The following is a 15001-nucleotide window of genomic DNA, read 5'->3' as shown; positions in this document are numbered from 1 at the left end:
TACCTTAGTCCGTAGTACTATAAGCGCCGAGGCCTCGTATTTCTAAAGGCCGTCGTACCGGTTAAGGTACTGGGTTTCCTACGGGTCCTTCTATGTCCTTACTCTCCTTCCTAGTCTGGCCGCTTCGGCTTACTATCTCTCCCTCTATTTCGCTCGATACTCGTCCTAGATCATCCGGTACGGGCCTTTTCGCTATTATATCTAATATCCTCTAATTAGTTCGGGCCGGGGGAATAGAAGTCTGTTATACTAGGTCCGAAGCGTACTTATCGCGGGTTTAGGTTTAGACCGGATACGGCGGGGTCGGCCTCGAGTTCGTCTCGGGGGAGCAGAAGTAGTATCCTAGACTTGCGTTAGGGCTCCCTTAATCTAGGTAGTGATCTTGTGGGTATTCGTCGATGCTGCTCTTTGGGCGGCCCGTTCTTGGACGTAGAGTTCGATTGGGGGAACGTCCGCCTCTCTCTCAAGCGCGGCGATTGGTGTCCGTTTATAAGCCCCTAGGATCTTTCGTAGACACTTGTTCTGAACCTTAGCTAGGTCCTTCATTTTGCCTTCAGAGATTAGCTCACCCTACTAACAGACTCCCCAAATAGGGGCGCCGTATATTATAATAGGCCGTGCAACCGCTATGTAGAGCAGCCTCGATTTCCGGACGGATAGTCCCTATACCGATAAAGTTACCCTCGCCAGGGAGTCGAAGGCCTTAAGTCCCCTCTATATTACCCGGAGGATATAGTCCTTCTATAAGAGGGAAGGGTCGAGCCAAACTCCTAGTACCCGGAGGGATATAACTAATTTAGCTTAATATCCCTATATTTAGATCGTAGACCGGAGATTAGCGGAAATATTACGTTTCTTAGTAAAGTAGATAATCTAGTACTTATCCGGGGCAAATTTAGCCCCGAACCGTGACGCCCATTCCAGGCAAGTATCGTAGGCCGCAGTTAGTCGTTGGCAGTTAGCTACTGCCGTATCTCCCTAGGTAACCAGTGTAGTATTATTAACGAACCCGAACCCGAGCACGTTACCCTGAACATCCTTAAACTGATATAGTAGGTTAGATATAAATAGTGTTGACATGGCTGTCTTCAACGACAAGCTGTTGTCTTTGTTTCCAACCTGTGTGGAACTTGATGCCTCAGGCATCAAGATCCTTTGATGTTTGGATGACCCCTTTCAAGGTGGTCAATCTCTTTTACCAACCTTTCCTTTGTACGAACATTCTTCTAAAGACAAAGGTAGGGAATTTGCTGCAAACAGATAGGCAGGAAGGCTATATAATGAGCAGTCCTGTACTGTTATTTAGTAAATCACAACTCAACTATTCTACAGATATTAGACTGTCATTCTGAGAACAACAGCTACAGCTGGTATCGTTCTTCGTCTTATCTTTCTTCCTTTGAACTATATGGAGTTCCTTACCCACTGTGCCTGAGGTTGAGCCTTTGTAGATATTCCAATCGTGGAAGATTGAGCCTCTACAGATATTCCAATCTCAATAAATAGGATAAACAGCGCGGGTGATAGGGTAGAGCCTTGCGGGATCCCTGTCTCCGTGTCGAACTAGCGGCTCTTAAAGTCCGAGAAGAGAATCTTTGTTCGCCGTCCGGTTAAGAAAGATGCGATTATCTAGATAATCTATTCGGGATATCCTATCCGACGAAGGACCTAGAGCAGCCGGGGGTAAGAGACGTTATCAAAAGCTCCAGCAAGGTCAAGCCCAAGTATAGAGACCACAGACTTCTTTACGTGCTACGCCGTCTATATAGTCCCGGTAAGGAGTTCTAGGGCGGAGAGAGTAGATCTCTCCTTTCGAGCTCCCATTTGGTTCTAGGGAATCAGATCTCGTATTTCCGCTTCAGTGATCAGTCGATCTGCGAGGATTTTCTCGATTAGCTTTATAACCGTGTTTTTAAGAGTAATAGGGCGGTAGCTGCTTAGAAGAGAGTAGTCCTTTTTCTTGTCCTTCCTTAGTACCACCGTAGTAGATTCCTTTAGAACTGCTAGTAGCTCCCCGCTTCGGAAGAGAGCGGTGACCGTCCGGGCTAGGTCTACGGCTAGGATATTAGAGAGGGCCTTTAGTACCTCGTTCGGGATCATGTTAGGCCCGGGGGCCTTCTGGTTCGGTAGCCGGCGGATAATCCGGGTGATCTTATCTAGGGTAACCTCTTGCCCGATATCGAATCGTGGGAACTATTCGTTGGTTATATCTTAGAGGTCAGCGGCACCGCTCCGTAGGAAGAACTTTATAGCAAGGATCTCTGCTTTCCCTTAGTTATCTCCCGTCGGGGGATCGTTCTCCGTGCGCCTAAGTAGTAGGATAGCTGTAAGCCTACCGGGTTGCCTAGCGGTCTTCTGGCTCTACTTATTTAGTCTCTAGAGCCCTCGGTTATATATATAGTCCGGGTAATTCTCGTCTTTAGTAAGTGTCTAGATAAGTTTTCTCTATCTCGTCCGGCCGTTACTACGCATCTTCCTCCTTAGGGCATTCCTTTAGTATTTCTAGTCTCGTTCGTCGTCCGGGTCCTAGGTCCGTTAGAGCCGGCGTCGGGCCTAGCGGGCGCCAGCTAGGAACTCTGCTGCCTATGGTGACTACTCCGGTCTAGACTAGTCACAAGGTCGCGCCCGTTTATAGTGCTTGTCTAAGGTGCCGTAAAGAAGTCTAATAAGGTTGTTAATCGTAGTATAGGGTTCTGGCACATACTACTAGGAGCTAGAGACATCTTCCCGGATTTTTTCCTACGGGGCATCCTTGAGTGTGAACCTTAGGCTCGTCTAGTATAAGGAAACCTTAGCATCTAGTTAGATCTCGATTAGAAAGTGGTCCTTTATAGTAGACTACTCCGGCCGTAGGTAGTAGAGGAGGATCCGTAAGGCGATCTCCGGCGAGGCAAAGGCTAGGTTAATAACCGACTAGCTTTAGTTCCGCTTCTATATTATTACCCCTTACTCGTTAAGGAGCTAGAGGTTAGCTTACTCGGTTTAGAGGAGTAGGTAGTCTACCTTTAGCTCCTTTAGGGTTCCGGTTCTACCCCAGGCTGGGTAATAGTAGTTAAAGTCCCCTAGGAGGATAACGTTCTCTTGGCCAATTTCGCAGAGAATTTCTACGATCTCCGGCCACTTCTCAAGCTGTGGCTAGCCTACGTGCCCTGGTGGATTATATACGTTAACGAGGTTGAGGGGTCCGTCACGCGTTATAACGCGGATCCATTCGATGTGGTCGGAGGCTCGCTTTGATTCCCAAGCTGTAAGAAGGATCTTATCGTAGATAAAGAAGACGACCCGTATACCGTAGTATATAGGTCGGCTTGGGTGAAAATTCTTTGGTGTATAGGTGACTGTTGGTTTGGTTTCGGCGACCATCGGTTCCTGAATTACAAGTATAGGGAACCGGGTAGGGTCAATCGAGTCGAAGGTAGCCCTAGCCTTGTCGTTGTTCGCATTACCGCAGTTATATTAGAGGATGCCGGTCCCTATTATTAAGTACTAGGGGTATTATCCTTTCCGGTAAGTGTCGTATCCTCTCCGGTTATGTCCTTTTCGGTAGATATCGTGTCCTCTCCGGTTATATCCTTTCCGGTAGGTATCGTAAAGGTAGAAGTACTAATGCCGGATATAAAGTCTTCCGGTTAACTAGCCGAGAGCTAGAGTCGCTGCTACCCTAGGGCTCGGGCTACTACCGTGATTCCTAAGGGCCTCCTAGGTCCCGCCCTCCTCCGCTTCTGGGTGTTGCTAATAACGATATATCCATCGTTATCGTGGCGGAACTGGTGGGTTGTGACATTTTGGTTTTGGTTTTGGTTTTGGTTTTGGTTTTGCCCCCGGTAGACGGCGAGGGTAGCTTTATTAAGGCGGTTTTCTATAGCTCGCTGGCCAGCTACGAAGGATTTATATACCGCGTAGCTTCTGGTCATCTAGGCAAAGTGCCCAGGTTTCTTATACCCTGCGCACCTTGCCTCTTAAAGGTCTTGTATTATATATCCCCTTATAGGGTAGTGTTTTGCGCAGCGCCCACAGGTGTCGCTGTCCGCGTTATAAACGGACTGCGTATAGCCCTATTTCTAATAGCGGAAGCACTAGATCGCCCGGAGAGTAACGTCCTATAGTTTGGCTAGGAGCTATAGGGCGCCATATAGGAAGCCGTCCTTAATAAGACGTATCACGTCAGTTTCGGTAGCTACCTCGATAATAATTGATCCCTTCGTCTGTGACCCAGCATTCCGGATAGCCGCCAGCTTCTCTTTCTTATAGAGCCAGGAGATTCGTTTAATTTTGATAGCGTTTTAGTTCGACATCTGTCTCGCCTATTCGGTGTTCCCCTTACTTTTACCGGTTGTAATCTATGTGTAAATCGGGATACCCATTACTATAAGTAGCTTCGGGCGACGGATTAGTTTAATGCCGTTATCCCTAGCGATTCCAGTAGCGATAATCTAGTCCCGTCGGGTAGTAGTAGGAACCACGACCGACACCTTACCGGCTGCCCGGTAGTAGGGGATAATCGCTTTCGCGTCTAGGATTACCTTCTTGATTCTCTATAGTTTCTCTTCCGTCGTCTCTTCTACGGCTCCTGCCATTTTAGAGAGGCGTACTTCAACGACCGCCTTGGTCTTTCCCCCTACGGCGATCTTACTCTAGGTTCGTGTCTCGGTAGTTAGGGCCGCGGCTGGGCGACCGCGGTCTTTCGCGATTCCAGCTTCAATACGTCTAAGACGCTCTAATATTTAACCTATCGCTGGGTCCCTGGCGGGTATTCCCGCCTGCGCCTTTCCTATACTCTTTCTCTATACTAGCTCCGGAATAAGCCGGAGAACGGGCGTTAGGTAAGCCTTAAGAACTCCACGGAGCGACCCCGCCCTAGCCCATCCACGGCAGCTCTCTAACGCGAGTTTTATATGGTTTTCCATAATTTGGAGCATCCGCCCCTCATCCATCCGTCCATTTTGTTCTCCTACTCCGTTGCGGGTGTTGGGTCGTGGGTGGTCCGCCTGCTGGGGACGCGTCGGGGACGCGTCTTTGGCCTGCGGGCCTTTCCCCCTCATGCGCCCTCTAACCATTATTTGGGAGGGCTGTAATAGTTGATTATAATTGAATGAAGTGTGAAGAATCGATTACGATCATAATCTCAGCTAATTTCTAAGTTGTGGGCTGTTTTGCAGAAAAATGTTCATTAGTAGTAATCACAGTAGCAAAGATCTTATATATATACCAGCATTATTGAGGCCCGTTCGCCTAAAGTCGTGAAAGTTTGGGGCATTGGGTAAACCTGCACGATAACATGCGTCTTTATGCCTTCGGTGGACCGCTTCTGCCTTTTCAACTTCTCCTAGGTCATTCGTTGGGCATTCAAAGAAGGGTTTATTGCGGAACCCATGCTTCCAGTGTATTTTAAAGAATCTCTGTTGCTCTTTGATCTCGATATTTAAAAGCTGTCGCAGAAGCTGAAGTCGGTCGGGCTAAGAGTATTACTAGGCAAAAGAGAAAGCAGTTTTCGTAAAGAGAACCTTCCATATTTTCGTAAAATGTTACCTGGCCCCTATTAAGATGTAAGCGAATGATCTTGCAAGGAATCCTGTTGGCCAGCCTACCTGTCTTGTAGTACCTCACTCTTTCCCTTCTCGTCTTTTGTGAACCGAATACAAAGCTCCGTTTTCCCTCTGTCCTTGCTGAACATCGCAAACATATGTGCATCCTAGACATTTATCTTAGAAGAAGTCGATCGGAGTGGGTGATCGTGCTACCTTGAAATATAAGCCTCTCTTTTCCCGTTTTGAATCTTCTCGTGCTGATGATTGTGCAACCTCGCCAATTCGAGCAGAACCAAAAAAGTCTGCAGTAGACATCGCCCAGTGAACTATTCTCTCTCTCGGCTTGCAATACACAACATGGTCTCGTCGAAATGTTGACACCGCCAAAATCCTAAAATGGAACTCACTAGCGAACTTCGCTTCCCTCGCGAAGGGGCGTAAGTTCAACACTGATCGAAGGAAACGTTTATTATACTTGGCGTGAGGGTCTTCTTGACTTCTTCTACCGGGTTGAAGGCGAAGTAGAGGTCTAGTTGAGAAAGCCAATCCTCCAAGTCGCCTCGCTTCCCTTCGGGGGATTATTCTTGCTTGTAGTCGATGAGCCGCAGACCGGCCTTGTCGCAAAAATGATCATTATATTGTATTGGTAATGTCAACCACAAGCGAGTGGCGCACCTCACCAACGCGTTGTATCTCAAGATTAGATATGACATTATAACCACTCAAATTGATAACGTATTCCACAAGCGAGTGGCCCATACAAGCGAGTGGCCCAGCTCATTTTACTAGTAAATTCGACAAAATTCGATATCAATATCTCAACAACCACTGGGTAATATAGTCTGAAAACTTAGAATTAGGTTTTCCTATCGATTTCTAGCTTATTATTAGAATCTTAGAGCTTTATCTTTTATAGTTATAAAGATATAGAGATTTGGTCTCTAAATCTTGCCAAGAAGTAGGTATCTCTATACCTGTAAAAGCTAGGGCTTTAATATTTCAATAGTAAGCTAGAAATGGCTAGGAAAACCTAACTCTAAGTTTTCAGACTATATTATCCAGTGGTTGTTGAGATATTGATATCGAATTTTGTCGAATTTACTAGTAAAATGAGCTGGGCCACTCGCTTGTATGGGCCACTCGCTTGTGGAATACGTTATATATGAAGCTATTATCGGGTCGAATCTACTCTCTTAGGGGACGGATCAGCAAAATCCCCGCCCGGCTCAACCTCGGCTCATTACGACACCGCCACTACTTACTGATGGACTTTCCAGGGTGCGTGTGGCTACTAGGGCAGTCCAAATGAGCTCATCTGGATTAAATGATGAATTACGGAGGGATCTCATAAAAGGTGGCAGTAATGGGCCCGTGCGTTGCTGATTCAGCATGATGAGTCATCACGCTGAGTCATGTAACCTGCCTTCTTTATGAAGAATTCAGGATTGAAGCTACGTATATACACGTCCATTCCTGCTATGGTTTGGTCATTTAAGTGATGAAAATGTTGGTTACATGACTATATACAGTTGGAGAGAGCTATACGAATGGGTAGAATCTACAAATACCGATGTGGGTGCCTCAGGCACTTACATTTGGGTAATGCTATACCCAATTGGGCTAGTATTTATGAGGGCATTTATGAGCGCTAGGGCTAAATCGGGTTAGATTTCATGAAGACTTTATGAGGACGGCGTGCCCTAGTGGCTACTCGATATTAGTAAGCAGACGCGGAGAAGTCCTGAAGCTGTACTCGCCTGTGCAGACGAGGAGGAACACGAGTGATTCCGTACTATATGAGTAGGATGATGAAAGTGCTCTGATTCTGTGATATCTGCAGTAAAGACTGTGTCTAGACTTAGTATAGAACGGAGGAGACGAGTAGATTACAGTGGTTGAATGGCTGGAAACTGAAACAGCTAGTACAAAATGGGATGAGTCGTACACTTCCGGTCCGCTCCAGAGGGTCGCTCACGTCTTGCTTAGACCTGCTTAACATCTGATCTAACTGGTATCAGATTGCTCATGCTCTGCTCAGGATGGCCCACGATCCCGAATTTAGGCCATGTTCTGCATGATGGCTTGGCGCCTTGCGTTGGAATTGTATTAGAGCGCACGAAGCTCTTAAAAGAACTAACAAACCTGCTGTCTAGGAAGACGACAATCTGTAGGTCGTTCATCTTATTACTAGGCGATACCATTCATTGAATATAGCATGTCCATCATAGATAGATAGTGTATGTGGCAAGGACGGGTAGTATGGACTCGGAATTTCCGAATGGGAGATAGATATAACAAGCGATTGCGCCAATGGACATTGGAGACCACAACATCTCTAATAAACTCATAAGATGAAATTTTCAAATGGGCATTATCCTGGAATTCGCCAAATCTTCTTCCGTTTCGCCTCTTGCCTCGGTGGCGAACTAAAGGGTTTGACCGAACCTCGCGCTCTAACCTGCGAGTGGAAGACGATGGCTTCGCCTTGGGCTCAGCATTGGTACCATTTTGGCATTTTCCTCTTCCAAGTAAGTAAGCCGACTTTGGCGGTTTATGCCCGCCCCCTTGCTGCGCTGGGACAGTGCGCTAATTAGAGCATGAACACGGGGCCTAAGACACCCAAGCGCATTTTAATCTATGGATCATACGCTTAGGATGTGCCTATTGTGTCAGAACTCAGACTAATGCAAATTGGGACTTCAAGGATCCAGATTGATTGCCTTGATATATTCGTAACAAAAGCACGACGGGCACGATTCCGCTGCGGTCCTGCCAGGTCGTGGACTTCACCGCCTACGCAATGTCAGACCATTCGTTTCTGCCAGGTTGTCGTCGTACCCGTACATGGAATGCCAATGGAATTTGGGTGCAAATTCGCACACTCTAACTCTCTTCCGCTACATCTTCCAAATCTCATTATGGAAGAGGGTGCAACGACCGTATTCATCGTGACCCTCACAGTGTCGTCCAACCAAAGATGCCCGTCAACAAAAGGAGATACCCACGTGTAGTCCAGGCCTGCAATACTTGTCGAGCCAAAAAGTACAAATGCGATGGCCACCTTCCATGCTTTCATTGTCAAAGTGAGTGATAATCTCATGTTGGACTCGTCCCTGGTCTAACCGCAATCACTACTGCTGAAGGACTAGGACGGGAATGCATCTTTCAAGGGGAGGTTAACAGCCATTCCCCGTATTCAATCCGGTAAGAGATAGTCGCTCTCTGTACTTATGACAGAACACTTATGATTGGACAGATATGTGAAGGACCTGGAGAAGTCCCTCGAGAGGGCAGAGGCTGCACTTCATATTCAAGGTATCCCACAGCTAGGCAATACAGACCCAAAACAGACGGGAAGTGTGAAAGAACATGTGGTAGTACAGCAATCGCAACTGAACGTACTATGGCCGAGCGAGAGTGGTGATAGTACGATCGACTCTATCGCTGGAGCAGCAAGGCAGGGTGCCGCACCTGTGGACATACCGAACAAAGAAGCGCCGGACGACATCTCAACCGACGTTATGGACATCAATGGTGTGAGTAGGAGATTCGAGTTTCATGGTCGAACCTCTTCACTGGCATTCCTAGACCGCCTCATGAAACTGAAGGAGAGAAACTCTGCGAGTCGATTTCTTGGATGTCCTATTCTCAGCCGACAAGCCGTCATCGAATTCCAAAACGAAGCATTTATGAAATTTCGAGAAACCCTAAGGGTCTTCGATAAGGTCCAAGAAAACTACTATCCACACTATGCCTTCCTCTTCATCGATAGCTACTTCAAGACTCTCCATTACGTCCATCCCATTCTTGACCAACATGTTTTCCTAGAGCGATGTTCTTCCCTTTGGACTGGCCGCGGAATCTCGATCCATCAGAGCTTCAAGGTATTGTATTTCGCCGTGTTGTCACTTGGTGCACTTACACGGACTTGGATAGAGGATTCTATCAACGGAATGGATCGGAATACGTGGGCGCTTATGCTTTTCGAAAGAGCCGAATTAGCGATGGGTCGTCTAGGGTCATTAAACGACCTAGAAGCGGTTCAGGCTGCAATGATTATGGCACAGGTCTGCCAGCACCAATTAAACCCGAATCTTGCATACACCTATCTCGGAACTGCCCTTCGGACGTCATTCTCAATGGGTATCAATCGAATCGCACCATTCCGAACCCGCCATTTCCCACAGGACTCCCCCAGCGTCGTTGTCTCTCGAACGTGGTGGGATCTCTACTCAATGGAAACGGAGTTAAGCATCACCCTAGGCAGGGAAAACATGCTCGGATTGGATTCTTATCACAACAGGCCGCCACCACTGGTTAGCGTAAACAATGAATCCGAGAATACAATCATTTCAGTAATGCTTGGGCTGTCCAGAATCTTGCAGGAGATCTCAAGGAAGATCTACTGGGAAGAGACAGCGCTGTCAGAGAAACTCGAACGAGCCGGTGAGTACGAACGCCGCTTGAATAGTTGGTTAGTAGAACTTCCTCCGAACATTCGACCAAAGCCATTCTCTGGGGCGACAAAAGCGCGCCTACTGCTCGGAAATCATTACTGGCCGGAGCTACAAAGGCTCGTCCTCCATTTGCGTACGACCTTCCTCCTTCTCCCCCCAAATATTCCTTGCCCATACACCTTCTAACAGGTTGCTCCAGGGTATTTACACACAAGAATTGTTCTCTTTTACGTTTTTTTTCTCCATGAGCAAAAAGGCCATAAGAACGGAAGAGATGCAAAAAAGGTAGCCGCATATTCCGCGAATTGCAAGAACGCCGCCGTCGAGATCATCGAGTGTATCCATTCGACGTATTCTGCGCATCATTTCTTCCGATCTTGGTACGTTAAAGGGTTAGCATATTGAGTATGACTAGTAGACTGACTTGTAACAGGTGGAATAATACGACATACATTGCTTTCGGTCTGTCTATCCTCGTAGCTACGTTTTCCCGAGAACCAGCGATAGCTCGCCCGAAATCGGCAATTCTTCTGTATATCAATCAAGCCATCGAAGTACTGGGAGTTATGGATGAGTGCCCGGTTGCTTGCAACATCGGAAAATTTATTCGGGAGCTTGTAGATACACTCCTCGCCACAGGTACTAGCAGGAACGATAGCGAGGGTGAGCCGCAAGCAGAGTAGGCTCCGTGGGACCCTTCTCTGGGTCCTTTTCCGGGTGGGTTCGATATCATTGGTGACTCGGGTCTTAACTTGAATTCTTTCAATGTTTTCGATGCGATCTCTCCGGGTTGGCTCGAAGAGGCTGAATAGGACGTGAGGTTCAGTGAATTTCAAGAGCAAGGGGGAGTAAGGCTCCAGTAAGATGAGCTATTTGTTGCTCTCCCATTTAGTCCTCAAGATTATTTGATCGGTTACCAGAAAGAGGACAAACCTTATCCGAATTGTGATCTAGACAGAAACTGGTCGCAGACTGCCACATGCTAGCTTATTCGAACGACAAAATCAAGGGCAACCATAAACCGTTAAGCATTACTTGTACCGTGGGATGGCGTCTTTTGAAGGCCTGGGGCCAATTCTTGCCAGGAGCGTCGATCGATACGTTCGTCCCGGAAGGTTGAACGGCAGAGGAGCGCCGACACGCAATGATATATGCTAGCGAGCCTAGATACTTAACCGGAATAGGAAATCCATTCCTCGACATTTGTAATAGATACTTTACGAGGGCTTTCTCTTCCGATAGGGTGAGGTACTGTTGGCTTTGTGCCTTCTCTTCTTTCGACCGTCCCGTAACTAACTATAAGTTAAGTTAGTTAACTTACCTCTACTGTAGCTCATTGGATTCGTTCGCGTGCTGTTTCGCGAAGCGCGCATTAAGACATCATTGATCCGATCCCACCCGCGAGATGCATTTCGGTTGGTTTACACTGCTCTGCCTTGGCGCGTCGAAGCTATGGCTGATCCACACTTGAAGAAAGGAAGAAGAAGACTCAAGAACTACCGGCAATACGCGACGCCACGACAGTTGCTAAGGCGGACTCCGGGACACGAACGAACGCGGCTCCAGTACATGAAACGGATACACTAGACTCTATTGACGGCGCTCGGAAAGATAAAGATAATGGAGGTGATGTGATCAGGAATCCTATATGGCTTGGTAGTGGCGGCGCCCCTGGTGGTAGTGGAGTACTCTTTGTTGAACCAAATACAGATGGCGGTTTCAGTACCATTAATAACTAGAGGTCTTCCCGGCGGCGTGCACGGTCCCACCTCGTGCACGATTTGATATCGGCACACTCGAACACTACAATTGTAATAACTTTGCCAAAATGGATCCAATTGAGGCAGCTCTTGCTGCGTTAGCCTTGGAAGAAAAGCCTAATTATACTGCGATTGCAAAGAAGTTCCAAGTCGATCGTTCTACTTTGTCGAGGCGCCATCGGAAAGTCTACCTCCAGGCATGAAGCCTACCAACACCAGGGCAAACTGAGCGCCCACCAAGAATCTAGGCTAATTACCTATATAAACGACATATGTAGGCATGGGTTTCCCCCTACCTCTGCGATGGTATGGAATTTCGCGTCGGATATCGCAAAACAGGAGGTGGGCAAAAATTGGGTGGGCCGATTCGTGGAACGGCACTCCACCTTACTCGACGCCAAATATCTTGGTATTATCGAAAGCTCCAGGACTCATGCGGATAAGGCGAAGGACTATTGTGATTTCTACGAGTTACTACGCCTAAAAATCGCGGAATATGAGATCGTACCGGAGAATATGTACAATATGGATAAGAAGGGCTTCCTAATCGGGATGATGACCAAGATGAAACGCATCGTCACAAAAGAGGTTATGAGGCAAAATAAGAGCTTGTCAGCTACGACCGATGGTAATCGCGAGTGGATTACCATACTTGCCTCTATTTGTGCGGATGGATCGTGGCTACCGCCTGGATTGATTTACCAGGCCGTTTCAGGGAATCTCCAGGACTCTTGGTTACAGGACTTCGACGCACAGAAACATGCCGCCTTTTTTGCATCATCACTAACGGGATGGACGAACGACGAATTAGGGTATAACTGGCTGACGAACGTGTTCGATCGGTATACCAAGGCAAAAGCGCGGCGGCGGTATCGGCTCCTGGTGATTGACGGGCATGGAAGCCACATTAATATGAGATTTCTGGATTGGTGCGATAAAAACAAGATATTAGTGTGCTGTTATCCACCTCACACCACCCATCGACTACAGCCTCTTGATGTCAGTCTTTTCAGCCCCCTCGCGGTATATTACGGCCAGGAACTCAACCGCCACATCTCCGAAAGCCAAGGGCTCTATTCTATCTCGAAAAGAGACTTTTTCCGCTTATTTTGGATCGCTTGGGGCAAGGCCTTCACCGAGGAAAACATCTTGAGTAGTTGGCGGAAGACCGGACTGAATCCACTGGATGAGTCCATCGTTCTCGGGGCGCTAGGGATGAGTGAAGAACCGCATCGGCCGGGCTCTAATTCTTCATCGGGGTATTCTCACTTATCCTCTTCAGATTGGAGGCATGTGAAGCAGATCGTACGTGAGGCAGTTGGTGATGTGGTAACCGCGGAGACTCGAAAATTGTATACCGCGGTCGCACAGCTTTCAACCGATATGGTTCTCTTACGGGCGGAGAATCAGGGCCTAAGGCAGGCTATCGTTACTGAAAAAATGAAACGTAAGCGGGCTAAACCGGTTTTTGATGACCTTCGTGCTGAAAACGATGGTATTAAGGCCCAATTCTTTAGTCCCTCGAAGATTCAGCGAGCTCGCGAACTCCAGATACAAAAAGAGCAGGAAAAATCCGATCTCCAAGTCCAAAAACAGCAGAAAAAGCTAGAGAGGATGCGGCTAAAAGAGGAGAAAGAAAGATTACTACTCGAAAGGAAGATTCAGCGCCTAGAGGCACGCACTTTGCGCGAACAAGAAAAGGCACATATAGCGAAGAAGAAAGAGGCATTACGTCAGGCACGATTAGCGGATCAACAATTACAGAAGGAGTCGAAAACCCGTCCGACCGTCAAGAAACCTCGTATACAGACCTCTTTACACCAAAATCTACAGCCCCAAGAACTCCAAATCAGTGAAGAAGCGGTACAGGAGGGGGTGGAAGAAGGCGGGCACCGGGCGCGCCCACAGCGTGTTCGACGCCTCCCCAAACACCTACAGGACTGCGAAATTACGCCAAAATGATCTCCTTGTTCCGTAGACCTCAATACCATCAATATTTTTAATATATGTTATTTATAATAATAAGAATCAATTTAACGTACTATCTGGATCCCTTTCGGGTCTATGAGCACGATATTCTATCTGGTCTGCCGCGGGCAAAAGTTTCCCCGTAGCCCTGAGGCTGCGGGTACATAAAATCCCGCCTCCTCCCTTTAGTAGACTATCTTAAACGTTTATCATCTATCCGTAAGAGTCGGTGTTTCCGCCTACGCGGAGAGCTTATTCTGGCACGTCGTGGAGGAACTGGAACGGTTTCCAGTCCTCTATTACCTCCTCCTCAACTTCCTTGGCCACCCGGTATTGCTCTAGGCCTCCCGCATCGATCAGCCACCTTGCTGCGTGGCGCACCTTGTCCCTGTCATGCAATATCCTCTTAAAGTCCGTTGTTCCAGCTCGTTGGAGGAGCTCGATCCTCTGGTCGGTCCGCTGCGGGCAAAATGCAAGGAGATGGTAGAGAGACTGTCGGGGGGCACCGCACTCACACGCTGGGTGGATTCCAGGGACACCAATTTTTGCGAGCCATCCTTTAACTCCAACTACCTCAGTCCGTAGTGCCATAAGCGCCGAGGCCTCGTGTTTCTGAAGGCCGTCGTACCGGTTAAGGCACTGGGTTTCCCACGGGTCCTTCCATGTCCTTGCTCTCCTTCCTGGTCTGGCCGCTTCGGCTTGCCATCTCTCCCTCCATTTCGCTCGATACTCGTCCTGGATCATCCGGTACGGGCCTTTTCGCTGTTGTGTCTGATATCCTCTAATTGGTTCGGGCCGGGGGAACAGAAGTCTGTCATACTGGGTCCGAAGCGTACTCATCGCGGGTTCAGGTTTAGACCGGATACGGCGGGGTCGGCCTCGAGTTCGTCTCGGGGGAGCAGAAGCAGCATCCCAGACTTGCGTCAGGGCTCCCTCAATCTGGGTAGTGATCTTGTGGGTGTTCGTCGATGCTGCTCTTTGGGCGGCCCGTTCTTGGACGTAGAGTTCGATTGGGGGAACGTCCGCCTCTCTCTCAAGCGCGGCGATTGGTGTCCGTTTGTAAGCCCCTAGGATCTTTCGTAGACACTTGTTCTGAACCTTGGCTAGGTCTTTCATTTTGCCTTCAGAGATTGGCTCACCCTGCTGACAGACTCCCCAAATAGGGGCGCCGTATGTCATAATAGGCCGTGCAACCGCTGTGTAGAGTAGCCTCGATTTCCGGACGGATGGTCCCCATACCGATGAAGTTACCCTCGCCAGGGAGTCGAAGGCCTTAAGTCCCCTCTGT

The 15001-nt window shown here is 48.1% G+C and overlaps 4 protein-coding genes across 4 annotated transcripts; 2 read left to right on the top strand and 2 right to left on the bottom strand.

Moving 5' to 3' along the window:
* Window positions 1-3569: 3569 nt before the first annotated feature.
* On the bottom strand, window positions 3570-3968 carry P152DRAFT_256912 (uncharacterized protein). The gene has a single exon (XM_033674754.1). The coding sequence runs from the start codon at window positions 3912-3914 to the stop codon at window positions 3657-3659; it is 258 nt and encodes an 85-aa protein (XP_033529727.1). The 5' UTR covers window positions 3915-3968; the 3' UTR covers window positions 3570-3656.
* Window positions 3969-8307: 4339 nt separating this feature from the next.
* Window positions 8308-11099, top strand: P152DRAFT_462900 (uncharacterized protein). The gene is made up of 5 exons (XM_033680433.1): window positions 8308-8611; window positions 8672-8732; window positions 8785-10118; window positions 10185-10365; window positions 10419-11099. The coding sequence occupies exons 1-5, from the start codon at window positions 8506-8508 to the stop codon at window positions 10666-10668; spliced, it is 1932 nt and encodes a 643-aa protein (XP_033529726.1). The 5' UTR covers window positions 8308-8505; the 3' UTR covers window positions 10669-11099.
* On the bottom strand, window positions 10973-11257 carry P152DRAFT_406124 (uncharacterized protein; the record flags this gene model as incomplete). Its single annotated transcript, XM_033676856.1, has 1 exon — window positions 10973-11257. A coding segment is annotated over one exon (285 nt), but the record flags the coding sequence as incomplete, so codon positions are not given.
* A 2102-nt stretch (window positions 11258-13359) lies between these two features.
* On the top strand, window positions 13360-13707 carry P152DRAFT_517818 (uncharacterized protein; the record flags this gene model as incomplete). The annotated part of the gene is made up of 1 exon (XM_033683030.1): window positions 13360-13707. The coding sequence occupies one exon, from the start codon at window positions 13360-13362 to the stop codon at window positions 13705-13707; it is 348 nt and encodes a 115-aa protein (XP_033529724.1).
* Between the last annotated feature and the right edge of the window lie 1294 nt (window positions 13708-15001).

The sequence above is a fragment of the Eremomyces bilateralis genome, assembly GCF_010015585.1.
Source record: "Eremomyces bilateralis CBS 781.70 unplaced genomic scaffold P152scaffold_43, whole genome shotgun sequence".
NCBI classification, from domain to species: Eukaryota; Fungi; Ascomycota; class Dothideomycetes; order Eremomycetales; family Eremomycetaceae; genus Eremomyces; species Eremomyces bilateralis.
This window is presented reverse-complemented; position numbering and strand designations above follow the sequence as displayed.

Bases quoted from the DNA above. Each gene is read 5' to 3' on its own strand.
- P152DRAFT_256912 (XM_033674754.1), bottom strand. From the start codon at position 3,914: ATGACCAGAAGCTACGCGGTATATAAATCCTTCGTAGCTGGCCAGCGA.
- P152DRAFT_462900 (XM_033680433.1), top strand. From the start codon at position 8,506: ATGCCCGTCAACAAAAGGAGATACCCACGTGTAGTCCAGGCCTGCAAT. The intron at 8,612-8,671 runs GTGAGTGATAAT...CTACTGCTGAAG, and splicing joins TCCATGCTTTCATTGTCAAA to GACTAGGACGGGAATGCATC. The intron at 10,366-10,418 runs GTACGTTAAAGG...GACTTGTAACAG, and splicing joins CATCATTTCTTCCGATCTTG to GTGGAATAATACGACATACA.